This window comes from Rhipicephalus microplus, chromosome 1 (genome assembly GCF_043290135.1).
Source record: "Rhipicephalus microplus isolate Deutch F79 chromosome 1, USDA_Rmic, whole genome shotgun sequence".
In the NCBI taxonomy this organism is placed as follows: Eukaryota; Metazoa; Arthropoda; class Arachnida; order Ixodida; family Ixodidae; genus Rhipicephalus; species Rhipicephalus microplus.
The window spans coordinates 208,422,724-208,446,690 of NC_134700.1; the positions used below are offsets into that span (position 1 = coordinate 208,422,724).

Here is a 23,967-nt window from a genome sequence, read left to right on the forward strand (position 1 = left end):
AGCCCCCCCTCTGTGGCCTTGACATTGCAAAAGCACACATCATTGCTCGGCACCGATGACATCGACTTGTGAATGTAAAACACTACATCGAAGTAAAACAGGCATGTGCCAGACCATGGCCCAAAGCGGTTCAACAACAGTGAAACAATTTTGTGCAGATAAATCGCAGAAGAGTTATGGTAGCTCTCACTAATAGAGGCTCCATCATCAGTTTTCTTAGTGGCATATCGACAATTCTCGAATTTACTAGGCGACGATTCTCGAATTTACTAGACGACACTCCCCGAGCCTGCCAATCTTGTGAACTGTGAGGACCACACACACGCACACACACATACATTTCACTAGGCACTAGAACCCTGCACCAAAGCCCCAGGAGGCACAACGGAATCCCCGCTGCAAACGGCGAGCTCAGACATCCTCTCCCTGCATGCCAACAAGCCGTACTCTCGTTGCCGTTAGTGCAGTCAGGCTGCTTCCAAGTCCGAGGTCCCCTTCCTCAATCGAGTCACACTAAATGGGAAAGGGAAGGCAACACAAGTCATCGCATCTCCATACTCATCATCCAAGCTTCATTTTCATCACAGAAGAACTTTCGCTTCCAAACACTTACAATGTGCTTTGTATTGCATTACCAAATGCTGTCATGCAGCAGTGAGCCCCATAATAATTACACTCAAACCTCACTATAATAAAATAGCATCTTATATGAAAATAGCTTCGTTACATCCAAAAATTCATAGTAAAGGTATATTCTTAATACTACACTACAGTTATTACAAGACAATTATCAATTTACTTAGTTATAACCGGTATTTTTTTATATACGGGTTTGTTATATCAAGGTTTGTGCGTATTTACAGCTTTAGCACACAGAAGCATCAGGACACAAAATACTACGCGAAGACACACCACGGTGTCTTAGGGTCAATATTATCAGTTTATCTAATCTTCTGCTACCAGTGATCGTATTTCTCTTATCTTTTCATCAATTCCTTTAATCTGATATGCAATGTCTATAAGGTTCAGCCTCAGCCCAGCTCAAATATTAACATACAAATGCACGTCAAATACAGGGAAAAGTTTAGAAAATAATTGTAGGACCGATAGAAATGAAAATTCGCTTCACTTGAAATTTTGTCCTAAATTCCATCAACACTAGAAAATTTCTATTCATAACCTTCTTTTCATTGAAAGTGCCAGAAAGTGGCTAGTGATAGAAAAAAAGAGAAAGAAATGTTAGGTTCATGAATATTCGGCTGTGCCTCGAATATGAATATCACAACTGAATTATTGAAATTATAGGTTAAATATAATTACCAAAATGTTTATGAGGGTTTTTCAAAAGTCCAGTTAACAAGTTATATGTACATTTTATATCAGTGTGCAACACAGTGATGGAAGTGATATTTTGCTTTTTGGAGCAGATTCTGGAGCGGAAAAGTGGTGCTTTAAAGCAGGCTTAAGTGTCTTCGGAGTGGAAAAAAATGCTATAGCTTAGGGTTGCTATTGGTGTTTTTGGAGCAGATGCATGTTTCTAACAACTCCTTAAGTCTAAAACATCACTTATGTAGCAAGTAAATATTTATATTTATTATTATATATGCCGTATGCTAGTATGCAGCTAGTATACAAGCAGTATAGTAGCATCATTGGTGTACATCATGGGGGGGGGGGGGGGGGGGGTCAAGAGAGTCTGGACTTTTCTTCTGTCTTCTGTTCAGGCTGGAGAGGACAGCCCTTGCAAGTATCCACCTTGAGATTTAGCTTTAGTCCATGATATAATTGAGTTAACAGTGAAGTATAGGGGCAATCAACTTTTTAAAATACTTTTTATCTGTTACTGCATACCTATTTTAATTGCCCTCAGCTGTGTGAACTATGGCGATTGCAAAAAGGTGAAAAAAGAGACTGAATAGAACAATGCAGTGCTTGAGCCCCCCATGCTCGTTTTTCTTAATTTCATTTCAAAGCATAATTTATTTCTTATATAAATAAAAATACAACCCATATTAAAATTACAACCCATATTAAAATTACGAATTGACCACCATGGCCTGGTATGTGTCGCCCCTTGTGATTTTTCTGGATTTATGCCACTAAGTAGTACACCAGGATAATAGTGTATATATCTTGCTTTTCGTTTCGTTTAAGCTCACTGGATGGTTCACGATTCAACTTCATTGTTTTTAAAATTGCCAACATCATTTTGAAGCAGGTTCGAAGCAGTTATGAGTAAATATTGCACTTAGGAGCAGCATGGAGCAGCATTTTTCTTTTGAAGCAGTTTGGAGCAGCAATTGGAGCCGCACTTCCATCATTGGCAATATGTCAATTTTGTATGCTTTGGATGTACTTCTCAACACAGTTTACAGGATTATGACACCATTTTCTTTGCTCAGTTACAATATCCTAAACGTCACAGTACCTGTTGAAATGGTGAAATGTCATGAGCTCTTTTTTAATTAATGTAAGGCATACATTTAATAACATAAAAAGTACTTTTTTTGGTGTAACAAACCTTATGATAATGTATTTTGGAACTCCTAATAAAAAATTCATAACCAGGTATCTCGTAATGTCGTATCCATGCTGTCTTCTTGCTCATTTTATCATTAAATTAGTTTCTAGGAGTACAAAAGAATGTTCGGATTTAGAGTAAAATTTCCAATGTTCTCTCACTAGATTAATTCTGGAGAGCCAGAGATGTTCCCTATGAGCGAATATGCATCCAAAAATTAAGACAGTGCAATGTTTCTTCACAATATAAAATTTTAGTGTACTGAGAAACACGGATCTCAAATGAGCTTGGCTTTAACCACTTCATAGGTCACAAGGCACCTCTGTTTTCAACAAAACTTTCTGTCCGTACATGAATTCTGTTACTTATATGTTGCAAGTATATAAATGATGTTATTATCTATGTTGACAACTAAGTATCAACAAGACCACACCAGCAAGCATCCCATTCATGCCACATACCATAATAGAAACACAAACATAAATGCTTGTAGCAACACGTGATACTGAATTAAATACATTCTGTATACAGTATCATTATATAATATTATAAAACGTTAAACTAAAAGAAGTGAGGTATCGCAGTCATACAATGCTATAAAAAGGCCATACAGTTTGATTGTCTACACTGTCGCAAGATTTCATTACAGGAATTGCAGTTCCCAGCTGCGTTCTCGTATTGTAGAAAAGTAGTTGTTAGGATGTGTACCTATAATTTAAAACCACAAGGTAAAGCTAAGATGAATAAACATTCAAGCAGCACTTCTGCAATTTTTCTTGCTTTTGCTTCCATGACTAAGTATGGCTGCTCTTACCACTAGTCTACGCAGAGACTGCAAACATGCTCCAACACTAGGGCATAACCATAAAAACTACCAGAACAAACAAGCACTGGCTTTTAGCTACAAAATAAAAGCTTTAACAAAAAACGATTGTTCAGATAGTGCAACTAATATCATGCAAGCCAACGCTACATAGGCACGATAACAGTGATCCACAGCCCACCAAAAGTGTTCCACAGTCTCTAAGTTAGAGTAGATCAACGACCAAAAGGAATATGCACACACACACAAAAAAAAGGATTACACAAACCATGCTTCGATATGTCCATTGCCCTACATAGGCTTTTGCTTTCAGGCTGCTGCCATCTTGCTTCACATAAAATTAGTCTGCGGCTGTCCGGAATCCCCCGCAACATTGAAATGTGCACTTCCCTTCGAGAAGGAAAAAAAAAAGAAACAAAAAATACGCTCATGCATGGTCAAGAGAGAGACTCCGCATCGGCAACTTCAATGAACTATGTCACAAAAAAGCACCAGCAAAAAATAACTAACACACGGCCACAGAAAAGGTGATGCCCACTGGACGAAGAGGACAAAAAGATGCACGTGCAAGAGGGAATACATGTAGGCTGCAGACGTACACGATTTTGAACAGGACAGCATGGCAGGAACAGCATACCACTTTCAATAAGTCGGATTTACTACGTGATAACAGCAGGAGCCAAAACGTGGTGTTGCCCAAAAATTAATAAATATAACAATAAAGCATGTATTTCCTCATTTTTCTATCGTGGTTTTGCGGTGACTCGACAATCCCACATGTATCGATGTTCATGAATGTGTATGCATGTTTGTGATGACAACACTGTCTTCACAGATATGTTCCTGTGATTTCTACATGATGCCCTGCCATGTGGCTTGCTATGGAGCCTGGCAAAAACTCAAGCAAGCAATCGCATCGAAGGCAAACAATTCCAGGCACATCAAGATAAAGGGAAATGAATACCGCAGCCAAATTGAATTTCGCAACAAAGATACCTTGTAGTAAAGGAAGGATGCGTGCGTGTGGTATGTTATAAATAACAAGCATCAGCACAACGAATGCTACGAGTGTCGCACAAGCGGCCCAAAAGAAAAACGTATTTTAAGCAGCCTACAAGGAATGCAAAATGTTCCTGCTATAATTTTAAAGGGCATTATTCCTTTACATGGTGAGCACTGTGCTTTAGAAGTTCTCATAAAACAGTATGCCTCAGTGCCAGCCACAGAAATTGCACTTTTTGAATTTGGTACAGGGCATATGGCATAGAGTATGCTCTAGAATCTGCTGTTTATATGATGCACATGTGCCCCTCCTGTTGAACATTCATTTATAAGATGATATTCTAGTCTGTTAATGACTGCTACTGTCTCTCCACCCATTTCTTCTCCTTTGCGCATTAGCATGTTCTTGTGGTTGTAATCCTGTGGCTTTGCAATAGCCAGGCAATGAAGTTTGCAATGCAGAAACGGAAAACAAGACATACCAACAGGCACATTTTGTTTCATCTGGTCACTGAAAACAACCCAAAAATGTCAACATGGCAATGTGACCATTTAAACTTCTCACCCGATCTTTTGTTTTGAGAAGGTAAATTAAAAAACAATAAATATTGCTAGACATATAAAACAAAAAGCATGCAGTATTCAACACTACATGAGAGATATAAAACAATGCCAGCCATAGAGCCATAAAATGCCAAGGCAGCTAGCAGCACTTACTGAACAACTGCATTTCAGCAAGAATTCCCTATCTTGTTATTTTTTCTTTTTTTAACCAGTCAATACCATAAACAAGATCTGATGATGCTACCTGCGAACAGTGGGTCGTCATCCCACCATGCTACAACTTCTTGTGCCATGGGCTCAACCATCGAACCCTTCTGATGTATTTATGCCAATAGCAGACTTTAAATGTTAAAAAAGAGAAAAGTAATGATAATGCAACAGTAAATGCAAGCAATAAGTCTGGCTGGAGAGATTGACAGTGCTCCCAAAAATTCGTTTTGTATAAAAGACTTGGAGCCAAAGAAAAGTGGCTTTTGATTTTGGCACAACCTCCTAAATCTTGACAGCCTGAGAAATGGGAAGCTATACACTGCTTCAATATTGACTCCCGTTTGCTACTATGAATTTTGGTTGTCCTAAAGGGATACTGAACAAAAATTTTGCCGCCAATATTTTCGACCAAATTGATAGATTAGATCCGGAAATCGGGAGAAACAACCTTCATTCCAAACAGGAACTGCAGGAAAATAATAAATATAATGCATTTTTCACAAACTGCCGCCAGCAGCGCCGTGATCTGAGGATGTGACGTTTGGTGACTCAGACTCACCCGAAACTGGCAAGCCAACAATGCCAGCCATCGCCCACGTTTTTCGACTCACTCATCTTTTACTTCAGTTCTCAGAACCGGTATGAATAGCAACAGCAGCGAACAATGCTCCCAGCTGGGGTAAAGCACCAGCGCTTTTGTGGAAAGGAAAGAGTTGGATGAGAGGAAAGGTAGAGAAAAGGAAGAGGAGAACAAGAACACATGCATCCTGCATGCGCCTACGCGAGTTTGACATCACTGCTCGCGAGCAGTCGCTGTGCGCTCACAATCTATCAAAAATACAACCAACTGTTCAGAAGTACGGAAAATAAATTTTGCTTATCGGAACAGTGGCATCTTCCGAGTTAAATTACGAAGTTTTGTCTATTTTTTTTTTCAATTTTCGTTTAGTATTGGTTTATTATTTTGCTCACACCTATATTGCTATTGCCTAAATTTTTTCACTAGCCCATTTTTCATAGTTTCAATCATTCAGTACGACATTTGGCACTGTTTGTTGCTTAACTTGTTGAGGAAAAAAATATAAATCGCCTTCGTCTAAGCTTCTCACTGGACTTCGTGAGGTTGTGGCGATGCCTGCTGTACAGGAAAGCATGGCCTTCGTGATTAGTACCGCTTAATCACTAACAAAGGAATTCTTGGGTGGAACGAGGGAGGGTAAATGCATTTTTTTTTCTTGACAAACCAGGAAAATAGCAGTGCTAAGTGTTCTGTGAACCAATCCTGAATGTACAGTGTAATCTTCCTGCAAAATTTTAGACTTAATAAAGCGGAGGTAAGCACAAAATCTGTCCAAGCTTTTTCTTTTTTTTTTTTATTCTTTGAATACTTCCCACGAATGCCTGTGCAACAAAGCATTCGTGCATCACACCACAGATGTCCTAGGTAACTCTCCATCATACTTGGCTGATTTCGGTTAGCCAGAGGATGGAAGACAGGAAGGAGGTGCCACATGCCCAATAGTAGTTCTTTGATACGGGTCCAAAAGCAGTGTGTGCGAAAGGGGTTCAGGCAAGCGATGACCATAACGATTTTAACCATGCCATATTTGAATGCACTTAAAAGCGAAAGTCAAGTTTGAGCTGTAGAGGTTGTCCGTTCATCTTTGTCTTCACGTAAATGCTAGCTGTAAGGCAATTCAATCTACAACAGTCACGCGACTGATTCACTCGCAAACCTGCCAGGCCTCGTGAATCCAGCTTTACATGCAGTGACAAAGGTACCAAGATAGAGGAGAAGGAGGTCCTGCAGGTATAATAAGTCCCATACTTAGGAGGTGTCTACGCAAAGCAATGTTGTAAAGATATGTCTGCAGTACCACTAATGACTTCTCCTACAGAAAATGTGGGATAACCTTGAAGGTATCCAGATGCAGAAGCCTGAGCTACTTGGTACAAATTACAAGGTTAATACAGTGCAAAACAAACGAGACAATCTCACAACAGATACACAGCACTAGTGCTGTATGTGTCAATTCCGAGACTGTTTCGTGTCTATCCCACTGCTTTAAATTTTTAAGGGAACATTTTCAATTACATGTAGATGCATATAATTTGTACTTATCAATCACTAAATGCTCTTCACAAATTACTCCTGTTGTACCATGGTCATGATGGTGAAGTACCCAGAACACAAGCTGGTACAGATGAAAACATTTTATTGGGAAAACTTGTGCCAAGTAATTGAAAAGTCAAAGTACAAGCAATAAGTGCTCTGCACTAAGCAGCAATCCCAGACACCGGCCATTGGAAATCTGAGCACTAGCAGAACATGTAGTTCCTGATACACCGACGATCCAACCTTACAGCATTAACACTGGTGCTCACATGAGCACTGTTTGCATTGTGCACATTATCTTAATATAACAACCTCAAGCAATCACAAAGCTGCTTAAACACTGGCATGGCTAGTGCCAAGCATTGTACAAAACCCGATCACAGCAAAATAAGGAAATAATAGTGCGTGGCATTATTATGTAAGTCAGCCAAGGCAGGTTATAAATTTTGAAGCAGGCTGTATACTTTTTGTTGACTGCGTCATTGTAAGGAATAGAGACACAGAGACAGCGCCCTGATCTTGGGCCAGCTGTTCTGTTCTGGTCTTCATCTACCTCAACCAAGCTCTCCACGCGCTCGCAGTCATGTCCGAGTGTCATGAAGAACGGCCCCAGGCTTTTGGCGCACGGAGAGTTTGGTCGAGGCAGATGAAGACCAAAATAAAACAGCTAGCCTAGGATCGGGTGCTGCCTCTGTGTCTCTTATTCCTTACAATGGCACAGTCCGACAATTGAACCTTACAGCTAAAGCCCCCTTTATGTGTCCTCGTGGGTCGTCCCAGCGTGGGCCTCTCCATTTACGACCACTGTATCTGCTTCCTTGGCGATGGAGTCATAAACCTGACTGCTGCTTCAGCTGCCCATCAGACCATCAGTGGACGGCACCCATGCCTCTCCTCCGGTTCCAGGGCACGACCTGTCGGCCACCATGCCACCACTTCACAGCAGGGACCCGCACGAGCTCCAGTCTTTCGGGAGTGCCATTTACACTTCTCATGGCCTACATTCTGGTTCCAGTACTCTGCCAACTTATGCGCCACCAAGGAAAACCGTCCAGGTTTCCTTGTGCATGAATCTCACCGGCGTGAGCGCTGCTACCACTACATACTCAGAGATAGTGATAGCAGACTCTTCAGGCTTTGCACCGAACAGCGGCACAACCCTGCTGCGAACCATTGCACAACTCTGCGTAAACATTAACGAACTGACAGCGTCAATATCTGAGCTAGCTCCTACCATCTTGCCAGCTTTGCACGACATTAACATTGTGTTGAATGTAGCTGCCTCACACGACCTTGAGGCCACCTCATCCGAACAACGCAGAGAGCTCAGGTCTTTCTTCATGCAGCTCTTCCACCAGCTTAACTGCTTCCCGTTAGCGATCTCTACACTCTCAGATGCCGCCCAGCCATGCCTGGTCCTCCGCGAACTACCAGAATTTGACATGTTCCAAAACGAAGCAAACAGCTGTGTAACAACCATCAACGCACTAGCAATACACGATGCCTAGACAGAGCCTCAGAAATGGTATATGTATGGCCATAGGCCACCTTTAGACAGGCGCAGCGGCGTGGCACCTGTACGAAGGCAAGAAGCAGCAGTCCTAGGTGTAGTGGAGCTCAAACTCATAACTGCTTTCGGCCAGATTCCATGTGCCTTCAGTGAGTCCAAGGATTTCACCAAGGACAGTGCTCAGGAGGGGCACCACCTCGAGGCTGCAATCGTTCATTGTAGTTCATCTCTTCAGGCTTCAAACACTGTGTCAGCATCTGACGTAAATCCACCACAGCCGCATTACATCCCCCTCACTCAAGTAGAGCATCGTTTGGACATACACAAATCCTGACACTTGACACACTGCCAAACCAGAAATTTAACCTGCCCCCGGATATAAGAAGCAAGATCTATCTTGACCTGTCGGAGCAACATCCTCACCTATTGGAACAGTCACCACATGAGTGCAGAGCCAGTGACTTACTGCGGAACACTGTGCCTTACTTGGAAACAGAAGTGGCAAATGTATATATCGTGGAAGACTTGCTTGTACAGCCCAAGCATCTCTAAAAAGCTACGGTCGTTGAGCAGGATGGCTCTACTGTGGGCACCTCCCTCCAGTAACATCTACCGATTCAAAACCCACATATATGCCTACGAGGAAAGCTGCACATTGGGAATGTCGCAACGCAAACCAAAGCTGAGGCTCGCCCAGTCGTCGCAGCTCATCAGTACTACCAGGGTTGTTTGCCACGTCTTCTGTGCCGCTGCACTCGACAGATAAAACTGACACGTATAGATAGAAGAGACCATCAAAGATGCATCCGACCACCCACTAGACCGTCTCTCTGCTGTTGCAGGCCTTCAGTATCGGCGACCCTGCTCGAAAACATGCGGCACTACTCCCATCATCATGATGGGGCCAGCACCTGTTGGCAGGGGCGTAGCCAGGGGGTGGCACAACAAGCACATGCCCCCGCCCCCCCTGAAATTTTCTTTCACCATAGCATGGAAAGTGAAAATTGGCCATTTTAATGGGATGCCCCTCCCGAAATCAAGGTGCCCCTTCCAAAATCAATCAAAACAACACATAGGCATATTCTCAAGTAGAGTCCCAGCATGGAACCGACGACTGCAATGCAGCCAGAGCCGCCCACCAGAAGCATTTGTTGGCAGCTTCGCGCGTTTGCAGTCATGGGTAAGTGTGATGAAGAATGACACCGGGCTTCGGGTGTGCAGAGAGCTTGGGTGACGAGGAGGAAAACGAAGACCAGAATAGAATAGCTGGCCCAGGATTGAGTGCTGTCTCTGTGTCTCCTATTTTTTACACTTTTTATCAACTTACAGAATCAATACCCTAAAAGAGTAGTGCAGTTTTTACTTATGAAACATTAATCAATTTATTTCTATCCCATTATTGTACATTTATAACTACAAAAGTTGAACTAATTGATAAAGATTTCCCATAAAGATACGTGTGCAGGTGTGGACACGATAGAAGGGATTGAGACAGTGCTTGTTTTGTACTGATCTCTTCTCTCACCTCTGCATTTGTGTGCATTCATTAATTTATGATAGCGTTTCTCTTAGTTTCTTAGTATTCGTAGTTTCTTGCACCGACAAATACTGCAAACAAAGCCATAAGCTGCAGGTTCAAACATACTTTATAAGGCACCCTACAACACTTTTCCAATAATAGTCGCCGAACTACCTCCTCATTGCATCAGATATTATTCCTGAATAGATTTGACCTTAAAAATACAAACTGGATAGAACGAGCACTCGGAGTTTATTGCCTTGTGAACTGACCGCAGCAAAAGATATTTAGAATCTGTCAAGTGTGAGTGGAGTTGCAGGGCTTTGTCGCATGCTCTAAGCGATAGAAGCCCCGCCACGGTGGTTTAGTGGTTAAGGTACTCGGCTGCTGACCCGCAGGTCAAGGGATCAAATCCCGGCTGTGGCGGCTACATTTTTGATGGAGGCGAATATGTTATAGGCCCGTGTACTCAGATTTGGGTGCACGTTACAGAACCCCAGGTAGTCGAAATTTCTGGAGCCCTTCACTACGGCTTCTCTCATAATTATACGGTGGTTTGGGACGTTAAACCCCACAAATCAATCAATCCAAGCGATAGAAGGGCCAAGGTAGGTACGAGTTGGTTGTATGTAGTGAAAATTTTCACTGTGCTACAAAAAAATAAAAGACAATGTAGAGAGAACCACAAGGAACAAGACCAGCGCTTGTTTTGTTCCCTGTGCTATCTACGTCGCCTTGCGTTTTCTAGCAGCGCAGTGAAAATTTTCACTATGCTCGAAGTGCTTTCTGCCTCGCTTTCATCCCAGCTAGTGTGCTGAAAGCTACACAGGGGGTATACCAAGAGGGCAAGAAGTTGCGTACATAAACTCATTATGACCTTTTGCCCTATCTTGTTTTCTTTGAACACGTGGCTTTCAGAGTTGCCAAGTCACTTTTGGCGTGATCGTGAGCGCGCTCTGTAAATTGCGGCGCGAGCACGCCGCGGCATGCCACGGCAACCATGCCGCTTGGGATGCCGCTTGCGATGCTCAACTTAGCCACTGCCTGTGTACATGTGCTTTTCGGTATGTGACACAGTTGATTTTGAGTATATGAAACCACTTATCAAGGCAAGAGCGAGCAATACCTAGCTGACATTTCAACTTAATTGTAAATTCTATGCCGCATGCTATGCCATAATGTTTGGCTCGCATTTTCGAAGGAGCCTCGACTACCAATTACCACCTTTTTCTGCCCGTGTCCAAGAAGTATTCCAGAGCTCCTTTAATACATGAAAGAGCAAAGTTTTTATTACATATTCTGTAGGAGAACCAAGCCCAAAAAAAAACTAATGAAATAAAAAGTTTAACAAAGAAACTGGAAGGCAGGCTTCAATCTACCCTCGTCCAATCAAAGCTTACTTTAAATTTTAGAAGCAATTACAAAATATGTCTTCCTATCAACACAAATAGCATTAAAGCAAGATAAGTGAGAGCATACTCCTGTGTCATTTTTACAGGTATTCCGGACATTATAGAGATTCATAACATATTGACTTTCAATGCTGCAGCATATCTAGAGCAGCCTATGCAACCCCATCCCCTATCCCTATATTAATCAAACAAAGTTAGTACCCGCACGCATTCTTCCTATTTGTTTGTACAGTCTTGTTTTTCAATAAACATGCCAAATAAGCTGCAATACAAAGTTAAAGAACACTAGACTTATGTGTGTAACATAGTCAGCGGCAGTGCAGATCTTATCAATACATCAGCGAGATATATGGTGGTTCCTAGTGACACTTTCAACTTGAAGGACATAATTTTTCACACGCTTGCATGCGGATGTATGTATGGGGTAGGTAGTCATTGCAGTGCGAGGTTCTCAGAAACTAGTTTGTTTGTAAAAATATACTTAGATTTCATATTTGAATTAAATGAATGATGACTGCAATATGAAGGCAAGCAAATCACACTGTATTTGAAACGTTTTCAAAGTGATAATCTACATAATACTAAATACAGAACAAGATTAATAATAAACATAAATATATAAAGAAAAAGTTAAAACCATTATTTGCAGAGAAGTTTGTTTTCAGCAGAGGAATTATATCTACCATCAATGGGCTCACCTGTGAGGGCTGGAAATGAGCAACCGAAGTTTAAATGTTAATTTATTAAACTCAATGTTGCATTTTAGTGACCGCGAAGTTACATGATAGACATGTTCATATGCAACCAGCACAAGCCTACTTTAAGCCACTTGTTCCCTTTATTTCAAACATTTAAAAAAATAGAATGACCTGAGGCAGGAAGCAAAGTATCACTTTTTCTGATAGGTCACGCGAAGAGGCAGATATTACTTGCATAACACCATATGCAATCAAATAATTAGTTAACTTTTATTAACAGTACAATAGACTACCTCATGGCACATAATGCATAAATGATCATGGTCAGAGCTCAAGGAATTCGTATTGCATAGAAAACTAGCATGTGACTCCAATAAAGCAACATAACTTGACTGCCTAATAATTACATTAGCATCTTATTTACCAATATAAAAAAATGCTTTTCAGTAAGGCTATGGGCAAAGTTCCAATGCATTCCAATATGCAGTTTGGAAATAAGCATTACAAAAACAGTGCTCGTATGAGTCATCAAGATGATTGACAAGTCTTCAGCATTTTTTAGACCAAACTGCAGTTTCCAACAAGTGAATGAATTAAATGAAAGGTCAACAGTAGGAACAAGAAATTGTAACTTTTTATACATGTAATGTCTGCCTCTTAATTTAATGCCTCTGAAATTGCAGCATATATGAAAATGCTAAATATGTGTAACATTCAGCCACACACAACCCTTTTTCGTAGTCTGTGCAAAGAGAAGAGACACATCTAGTATAGGAGCTTGGAAAATATTATACTATATTTACATCTTCAAAACACAAACGCACAAGAGCTATGGAAAGCGTCACACCTTCACAGCAGCCAATGATCCCAGCTTCTCTTAAACCAAATAGGTTCAGATTATGTAGTGCTGTATGACGCATATGATTACTAAAGAGCAAGTTGTATTCGAACTACAAAGATGGCAACCAATATGCAAAAATGTTTTTGCATGCAAATTTAGACGCCTCTCAAAATTTTTTGAAAGAGCCTGCAATATGTCTGCCGAGTGCGAGCCACAAAATAGTGCAGACAGACAGAAGGACAACGAGAAAACAGAAAAGGCAAGAAGACAGAGCATCACCTGAAAGAAAATTTATTAATACACACACACCATATGTAAGGGCACATTGTTGCCTAGGGTTGTGCAAATGTTCTTATTTTTCGGGAAATAAACATGGTTGTAGCTCATCCTAGAAAAGGCATACAAAAAAAAAAGGATTAGCCACAAATTCCTCAGGCACTGAACACTGAAAGGTACCAAAAGCAGCAGCTCTGCCAAATGACCTAGAAGATAAATGAACTTGTGAAATGAACGAATTTCCTGTAATGAACAAACAATGAGTCTTGCCGACTAGCTGCAGTAATGCTACAGAGACTGAGTAAGCATTTACAAAAATATGCCTTTTTCGGGCAAGAAAGCACGACAATAAGGTCATAGAGTAGAGTCAACATCACTGTGACGAGATACACATGCCTGCTGGGCTACAATAACAAAGTTTATGTACAGTTGAGCCTACTTGCAGTGCATTCAATAACAGCACAAAATTGGCTGCTGAAAACGTGACAAAATGTTGGCTTTTGAAAGTGAGTAATGAAGTGTCGTTATCAGAGCAAGCAAGTAAATGTCTGAACTTTCTTGCAGAGACAAATGGTTATCTATGCAATGTAGTAAAATGTAGTAAAGTCAATCTCAATTTACTTGTGAAGCACTCAAGCCAATGACCGAATGATACGAGTTAGATAATTTGGAGCTGAGATAAGCACATGACAATTTTTGGAAGATGATGCCAGATTCAACTTACATCAAATTAAACCACCTATCTGGCTATGTACATCAGCTCAACTATGTCCCTAGAATGCTAAATCATGCTAATGATGTGATTTCAGACAATCCCATTGGTTTCATTCACAGTGAAAAAGGGGTTTTTGTGTGCAGACTCGTTATAGGTAAGCTCAACTGTACATGTTACCTGAATGCATAGACCGAGTGCAACATCCTACAGCAGTGAGCATTACAAAAATACATCTCCAGTGTGAAAGTAGACCAACATACTCAAATGCAATAATCAAGAACACTCGCACCTAATAATTAAAAGTGCAAGTAAGCATTGGTACATTAAACAGATAATCCAAACAAGGTAATCCAAACCATGTGATCCCAGCATGTAGCATAAATTCACTTACCATGCATGTGGTGCACTCAAGAAACACAAAAATTTAAGATTTAACAGTTCTCCTCACCACTAACACAGTTTTAAAGAACCAATAAAGCATATATGAAAAAAAAAGCAATTTCCCTCTTTGCAACAAGAAATATAAAATTTCTCATAAGTGCATTATTGTAGCTTTGTTGGTATGTTGTGAAGCTTTCGTACTAACCAAGTAAATTCAAATCGAAGTCTCACAGTTCAAATTAAATGCTGGAATTACAACGAAGAGTAAAAATGACACATTTGAGCATTCAAAGAGAGAACGAATATACACTTAATGTGGGCTTCACACTTACAATCAAGGACATTCACTATAACATCATACGATCACATCCAAGGAAAGAAAGAAAAAAGAAGACTAGAATAAATGTACTCAATAAAATGCAGGTCAACTGAATAAATAAAGGCAGTGGCAAACAATGAATTGTGGTATCCATGTAAGGGTTTCAAGCATTTTTGGTCATATATCATGAACAAATAAATGAAATTAAACACTGACAATCTGGAAATTGATATCCATTCATGTTCTCATGATAGCAATAAATGGCCCTGTACAAAAAAAAAAGTTCTATAAAGGCATGCACTTAATGCATACGACAGAACTAAAAAATAGCTTGCATGCTAGACAAAAGAACTAGTCTCTTGAAAGATTGTAGGACTATATATGTTATGTTGAGATGCAGGCAAGAGTAGCATTAAATAAACCTGTCAATGGTGCTTGGAGTACGACAGCAAAGACATACACCCACGCTAATATCAAGAGTAGATGCTGACCCATATATGAAAACTTTCAGGTTTACTTATGAAAAAAAAAAAAGAAACCTTACCCTAACGGAAGCCAGAGCACATGACAAGACATTGCAGTAGTTATCCCGAAATAGCGCTACCAGAAGAGCTTTATGGGAAATTCGAACGCTGCATATTTTTCTGAGGTGCAAGTTGAGTGTCAGACTATGAGACAATGATATTATTCTTTATATTCCATTTTGTAGCAATGCTACATACAAAATATATATGTATATAGTCTCATGTATTGAACCCTAGCATAACGAATTGATTGCTGATCCACACCCCTCGCAATCAGCAAGACAGTTCATGGCCACAAAAACATCCATACAATGGCTCCTCTATCAATCGAAACTTGGTTACACTATAATTTCATATTAGGTTTTGTTTTGGCATTATAGATGGTGTAATGAAGCTTTGATATTAGGTTTTGTTTTGATATTACAGATGGTGTAATGAAGCCTATGAACTGTTAGCGTAGGTCCTGTCTCTTGTTTTTCATTATGCCATTCCCTTAAAATATGCATAATGTTAAATATTCTTTAAAGATAGCAAAGTGCGAATTGTGTTACTTGATACTATCATAATTCTGGCATTTTTACTGAACATCTTGAGTGTAGAAGAGCTTAACGAGAAACAGGAAACCAAAGGACACTGTGAGAGATTTACACAGCAATGTGTATGTTAGATTTTAATTCATCTACACTGTGTTAATAAATTTAAAAAAAAACAAAAAAAAACTTTTACCAACGGCTTTTAAAACCAAAGTTAGCCTGCAACTCTGTGCAAGTTCCCTAAGTGCAAGCCTTTCTGTTTTGTTCACTTTCTTTTGGTTTGGCAGAGCTAAAGTTACACTTTGGAATCGGACTCGAATGGGTTTACAGCAAAAACAGCACTGCATCTGTGTCACAATGTTAACCCACCACACCACGACGAACGATTAATACAATGAGTTACAAGTGCAGGAAAATTACCGCCGCACTACATTTCTCAGACAGCTAGGTAAACCACAAATAATGTAGCTCACGCTCTCTTGTATTTCCCAATGATTCTTCACCCACTTGATATGTGATGACCCTCACAAAGACCAAAAGATTTGATGCACCGCCCTCAAGCGAGAGTTTTAATTAAAGAAATGGCACACATCATAATAAATGTTTTAACTCTTTACGTGTCTTCAAAAAAAGAAAGTGCCCAACATAAACTGTTCTACCCTGCTAGGGGTCCTACTGCAGTAAGAGAGGCCATTATTAAGGCAGCAACCAGGTTCAACCATGTGCACAGGCCGCATACTAACATGCAGCTTGCAGCATTCGCTGCCCACTTATGCCCACCATTGATGATAAAAAAATATATGGTCTTTCCCTCTGTGATATAAGAAGTAAAGAAGATAAAAGAATGAATACTTCAAGGCAACAAAAAAGTTTACTCATAAATTTATGAGCAATAATGCAAAAAAACTCGGTTTATCATATGGCCAACCACGGCTCGTGCCAAACATTGAAAAAAGCAAGCTTTGGGCTGCACACCTACAATCTAGGTGCCCGTACCTCACGGTAAGCAGTTTTATAACATATGCATTCAATCAACAACTCTGCCAGAACGTTTACAAATAAAGCTGGGCATATCAAAAATGTATGTCTCGTGCATGACAATGGGTTACAGTTGTGGTTTCCAAAATAAAATTCAAGGCTGAAAGCTTCACAGAAGAATAGATGGATGCACCAATGCTCCCAAGGAACGGCTTCCCTTCTCATTTGTGATATCTCGTTTTATTGCCTGGGGTGCAACAGTGTAAGGGGCATCATTTTCCATTACAAGAGTGTGGAACTGTACACAGCAATATCTATGTGCGTGCATAGAAATGAGTAAGAGTTCCAATATTGCATTCAAACATTCAAAGTGACAAATGCTGCTCGCCTTGAATGTTAGCTTTTCGATTTAAAATGAAAAAGTCGAGGGTAGAATAAAACAGGGACTAGACAAGAAAACGACGACACAGGCAAACCAACTAGCCGTTATCAACTAGCCCAAATGATTGTTTAGCTAAAACAGCTTTTCCACTTTCGTGGTTACACAGGTGCCACAATTAAATAACGCCTATTGGTTTAGGCCAGAATTTCAGAGCTCTTGGACATGACTTGATGGTTGCACATGGAATATAGCATCAAGAAGCAGTTTTCTGTGCTATGTATCATTGCACTGGCAAACTGCCCCTTGCACCAATCTCCTCAACGAAATGGAGCATTGCTTATGCTTTTATTACAGAGAAACACTCTCCAACACTGATGAACAAGAGTGCAGAAACAGAAAATGCATGTGATCGTCAAAAGAATATAATTACTTGCGTCATTCGATCACATTCGTGTGTCAAAATGCGATGGCCAAACCAAAAGAAACTGCTCCGTTTCTTGGGTGGCACACAAAAAGCCAAGGACTGTTGTTCACAGAGTGAAATGCAACTTCGCACACTCAGCACAAAAGTTGCAAATCCGCTACTTGTGCCAAAAGCTTGCAAGTATCCAGCTTTACTAAATGCCACCACTAGGTGATGTATAAAGAAACACAAGTACACAATTACAAGCAATAACAAATAATGTGAGAAGTATGGCACATAAGCATAACTATGTTTTAAACACCTGGTACAAATTATCACTGCCTGTGCAATGGCAAATAGTCAAATATAAGTGCTGCTTTTTCCTGTTCTCACAAAGCCCATGTCCAGCTTAACATGTACACTCATGAGCAATAGTATGTGGATTACGGAAGCACGAGTCGAAATCGCTGTCTAAGCCGTCAATGTGTGAACCATGTGCTGTCGAGAGCACTCCTCTGACAAAATAGCTGCATAAAGCAGGGGTCAGCAACCTGTGGCCCACATGGTAGTATCACGTGGCTTCCGGCACGACGTCAAACCCCCTCCCCCTTTCCCTGCCACTTCTATCTCGATGGCGACATGCCAGTTTCGCCCTAAAATGTTTTTTTGCTGGAAATCTATGTTCCATTGCAACTTTGTGATAAGCGTGCAGAAATAGGCATCGTTTTAATTTAGTATTACAAACTGGTGTCAGTTCACCACATTTTTATGCTTCGCCTGCAAATGCCCTCCTCCTTCCACCTGCCCCCCTTTTTCCATCCTGCCCACGGCTGTGTCCGCTTCATGCAATTTGACCCTCTGGCTCAAAAGGTTGCTGACCGCTTGTCTAGAGCCTTACTCTGACCGGAATAGGTCAGAGAAATGTTCTAGACAGCAGACGGCTTGCCTCTCGATGGCACAGATGTTAAAGGTATACGGATGGCAATAGTTCACATATTTCTGCTCATGGGTGCACATACATTGCGAAGATATCCTGAAAATCTCTAACCAAAACGTATGGTCCTGATGACCGCACTGCAAATGAAAGTTGACAGAAGGTTAAATAAGGTGATTTCTAGTTGTATCTGTAAACTATAATTGCAGGGACAACAAAAGCAAGTAGTGCCTCAGACTTTATTCCACAGCTTATAAGGACATTTGTGAGAAATATTTAAGTAAATACAGTAGACTCCCGTTGAACGAAACCTGAAGGGACCAGGAAAGTTTGTTTCATCTAACAAGAGTTTCATTTACTGAGAGATAAACAGGGTGCAGAATTCAAGTACACAACCAATGCTATTATAGACAGCTCCATTTCAGCAGCAGTTTCGTTACCGAGTTTACCGAGAGTCTAATGTCCTCTAATGTAACACCGCATTCTACTAGCAGGAATCACAGAATTATTACCTCATAACTGCACTGCTTCGGAGGTGAAGGAAGGAGGCACAAACACAGATACAGTTATCCTGCACCTATTATATGCACTATTCATTTTTCCAAAGTCAATAAAACGTACCTACTCAGTCAATTGCGCGTACTTAAACCTACCACACATTAAATGTTTTCCAGTGATTTTACAGACGCCATACATGAATGGACAGTTGTTGCCCCATACACCATGCATGCAGCATAACATGATGCATCATGATGCAAGGCTAGTTTTTTCGTACATTGCTAGTTGCCCTTAAACACTACGTAGACAGCGAGAGGCAGCCAACCAGTTGAAACGGCTTATGCAAAACCCCATACTACGAAGATAATACAACTAGGTTATTACTAAACTATCTCAAGCATTTTTTACACCAGTTTGGAAGCTCTTGACAAGAAATAATTGTTGAACTGTGTTCAAGAATTCCACTTTCAGCCTTTTTATAAAAGGAATGTTCATCTGAAACAGAGTCCACCACCCATTAGTTAATAGAAGAATGCAGCCCTGTTTCTTGCAATAATGAGATCTGCTTTCTCATGTAAGAAATACTAGTAAGGTAAGGTGTAATTATCACAGCTTTATAAAAGGATAGAAAGAAACTAATCATCAGAGTAGAAACTACACTTTCTAGATCACAGTGCTTCAAAGTTCACTACTGTGTATGGAACTATCATTTATTATTTAGATGAAAGCAATGTAAATTCAGTTCAACGTTAATACTGTAGTGAAGATATATTATCAAGAAAACGAAGCTTCCTTTCGTTGTGTAGAGATTTTAAAAATTTCCAAGCAAAAAAGGAGCTTGTTTTGCAACCAAGAGGTTAGAACCTTCAAGTCTAAATGAAGAAACATACCAGCATGTCTTAGAGGAAAGGGAAAAAAAGAAGAAATCACCGGAAGTGGGAGAGCTTAAAAGAACGGGAGCATAAGCCACCTCGTGACAGGAGGACATGAACACGAACACACTGATCTAGTAGCAGCCGCAGCAGTGGCTCAAAGCACAATCACTGTCACGGAAAGCAAGCGACTCGTGACTAAGCACACTGCCTCTTCTAAGAGCAGCCAGAACTTTGCAACAGGAACTTCTGTGTCTGCGGATGCACCAATACTTGCGACGACGTTGACTGGTACAACACAGGGTGTGCTTTGTGGAGGGGGGCCAGGGAATCAGCAAGAGGCATCACAGTTTGGCACTTTTCTATTACAGAGACCCAAGCGAAAGAGATGAGAAAAACTGGGGAGCTTTAGGGAGGTCGGCCCTGCGGGCTTCAGCTGGGACAGGCTGCTGTGAGGGCGGTTTCTCAATGACAAACACTTGGGGAGCAAGAGCTGAGTTTACCCGGGACAGGGATCCCCGAAAGGAGGCGCTGTTGCGTTCGGGCAAGTGAAAGTCGCTCTCGTCCAGGCACAGGTCTGTGTCTGAGTCGTCGTCTCGGGGTCGAGCATCCTCCTAAGGAGGAGTGAAGGGGTGAGGAAAGGGGATGAAAGCACTGGCAATGCTCTCAAAGCAGTACACAAAAGCTTAATGCAGCTAACAACGCACAAGGTCAAAGGGAAAGTGGCGGGAATAGGAAAAGAAGACTGCAGCTTAGCAAAACTGTGGCGCTGTTGGGCACGGATAAACTGATCGAGATGCAAGATGCGAGTACTTGAAAATAATGGATAGGCCGAAAATGCGTTTGATAAAATGAACGAGATATCTCGACACACTGAAGAGACCCGTGCACTATTAGGGACACTGCGGTGAGGGGCTCCTGAATAAATTTAATTGCCTACCTTTTTTTTTCTGCTTACTTTCGTCTAAGCATACAAATACTACATTATTCCTGTTTAGACATGCAACAGTAATATACAAGAATCAAGCCAATGAGCCAATCAACACTAAAGCTTCTGACTCAAACGTCTACTTATTCCTCAAGATCATATTATGACACAACTCTGTCAAATTTTCTGGCTTTCAAATACAAAGCACCCTTTTGTTTTACAATTGATCATGCCACACCACAGTCCCCATAGCGAGAATCTTCTCCAAATCACTGAAAGGCAGATGCATTGTTATTTGGTATCATGTCCTGTCCAGCACAGCATTTTTCAGCTCGTGTAAGCTGAACGCCAATGTTCGAGGGCTACTTAGTTCCAGAGAGCTAGGCTTAGCTGTTCCTAATCAAATTAAGCCCTTATTACCTTGCTGAATAACTAGGAAAAAATAAAGAAGATGGAAATTAATTTGATTGCACATTAAACTTTAATGCCAGCATAGTCGCTAGCTCCCAAATAAACGAAAAGGAAAAAGACCCCTGATGAAAATGACTCTTATGCTATGCATACTAGAAGCTGTGCAAAGCATACTACAAGCTGTGCAATCTCCCCTGCACATGAGCACACTGCTACACTTTTAACGTGCCACTGTAGGTGGAAGATTAATCACAGATAATAACTTGTCTCAAGCACTGAAAAATGTGTAATGCATGTAATGACCTAGTTCTTAAAGAGAAAGATCAGAGCAAAATGCCACATTAAATGCTCGAAAATTCCAACCGCGCAGTATGTTTGGGCAAGATACACCTGAAACATCGTAGTTCACAGCCTGTCTTGACAGAAGGCCTGCCCATCCAAAATGCATACATGTTCTCACATATGTTACTTTCATAGGCAAAAATAATTCAGCGTACAGATCCTGAAGTGCGATGCTAAAATCCAATAAGTGCACTGTGCAAACCTACTGCATTCTTTTTTTTTACAGAGCTGAACCTAGTCAACGACCAAGTCCCTGTTAAACTCTACTTCTGAAACCCCACATCGAAGCTTTACCTTACTGCATAAAAAAATTGCACAAAAGACATACTGTTTGCAAAACCATCCTAGAAGTCACCTTAATATCATCAAGAAATAAAACAGACAGCTTCAGCCAGGAAATGGGCAAACCACACTGAGGAAAGGCATTACAATTTTTAATTGCTACACATTAGGTAATATTATCTGCAAAGTGACATCAGCAGTTAGGTAAGCCCCATACTAAAAATGGGTAACAACAAAGTTTTGAATTCACCGCTCCTGAAAGTAATGCTTCACCCTTTTCACAATTAACCCTTTTCCATACCAGTGAAAAACCAAGAAGAACGCCTTGTGGCAGCAAAATTACTGCTAGGAACAGTTCTCGTGACATCCGACCAATTAATATAATTTTTTAACCAGTAAGTCTAGATGTGTAAGATGCGTAATGATTCAGTTTGAAAGATCATATTGAATTCAGCAATGCACAGCATGATTCATAACTGCAGCACCATGCAATATTAGAATAGTTTGCCTATCACGCCCTGATGAAAGGAGGCAGCGTTATATGAAAGCAATGTTGTAGCATTAGTAATGAGATAAATCTTGTATATCATGCTGGTACTAGTCCATCATAGTAAAAGTCAATTCACTCACTGAGTGCCTTTTCTGTCAGCCCTTATTCCAGTCACTTAAAGGTGTAAGTTTCATCATAGGAACTGACAGGAATAACCTGGTGGTGCAGGGCATAAAATATTAAAATACCGGTGTCCTCCTGTCTTTAAAACGAGTAAAAACTACCAAGCACAGCAAAAAGACAAGGAAAAAATGCCTTTTTTTGACCAGGTGATGCACAAACACTATGATTTTTTTTTTACATAATAACTGTAGTAACTCCTTGACAACCAAATATATCGCTATACCTCTCAGATCCCTCAAACTGCATATGCAAGCCGACAAAACAAAGATCTTTTCAAATTATCTACATAGAGATGCACATTCCCACCTAAAGAGAGTGACGAACCTGTTTAATCCTCTTCACGATAATCAGATTTCTATGCAACATGTTTTACCAAAGGCCATAAGCAGTCAGTTAGGCAACAAAGCACTTCACGAGATAGAGCAGCTTGTAGCAATGTCTGGCTTACTTCAATCATCTAACAAGACTACTGCTGCAGAGTGAGCTATACCTTTATCACAGCCTAACTTTGCTTTATTGCAGTTATTCCTCCTCCATCTAAAATGCTAAAATGTTTACTCGCAACACCGCTAGTGACTGCTTGGAGAAAAAAATCATGCAAAGCAGATAAATGTACACATAATAAAGCAAATCTTCAAAGCTTAACAGTGAGTCATGTACAACATAAAAATAAGCAGAACAAGATATATTTACAATAAAGTGGTTACAAGGGCAAATGCAAAAGACTGAAACTTGTTAGCACAGTCTTACATGCATGCACATTTAACAAGCAGGCCGCTGACAAGTGCAAGTTAGAGAGCAGCATTTCTAACCGAAGCAAGAAGAAAGCAGAACAGTCAGCAGGCAAACATCCTATAACAAGGATAACAATAGCTAACAATAGTCAAAACATACAGATTTAACAAACAGGCGGTCTATCATACTGTGGTAACATAAGACCAATTACCCCGAAAGCCTCTAGTGATACACAGCTGTGGCACTGCTATGCAAGCTGTCTGACAACAACAAAAAAAACACATCTTTTTCAAAACAGCATAACTTGCTCACTACAATTTCAGTTCTGTTGTGCCACTTGCCTTCGAAACGCTTACAGGCTGCAGACATTATACTTTTAAAAATGTTCCTAGACAGCCCTATGAGGCAAAGATATCTTGCAAAATTAATGTGCAAGAAAGACTAATGTAACTGTAACGTGTCCCATTAAAAACAAATTTATGCCAGCAAATGTAAGGGCCAGAGTACAAGGATGCTAGCTCAGTCCTTCAAATCATTCCAATCATGTACAACATGCAAACGAAGT

The 23,967-nt window shown here is 40.5% G+C and overlaps 1 protein-coding gene across 10 annotated transcripts in view; it reads right to left on the bottom strand.

Moving 5' to 3' along the window:
• Positions 1 to 231: 231 nt before the first annotated feature.
• Nhe3 (Na[+]/H[+] hydrogen exchanger 3) overlaps positions 232 to 23,967 on the bottom strand; it is a 60,722-nt gene continuing 36,986 nt past the window's right edge. For 3 of the 10 annotated variants that reach the window (XM_075891130.1, XM_075891129.1, XM_075891128.1), the window contains one exon: positions 20,034 to 20,645. In XM_075891130.1, coding sequence (XP_075747245.1) covers positions 20,397 to 20,645 — 249 coding nt within the window. In that variant the 3' untranslated portion in view covers positions 20,034 to 20,396. Of the gene's footprint in view, positions 514 to 3,612; positions 3,735 to 13,491; positions 13,605 to 20,033; positions 20,646 to 23,967 lie in introns of those variants that run through there. The other 7 variants (XM_075891132.1, XM_075891131.1, XR_012894625.1 and 4 more) reach the window with 6 other exon arrangements.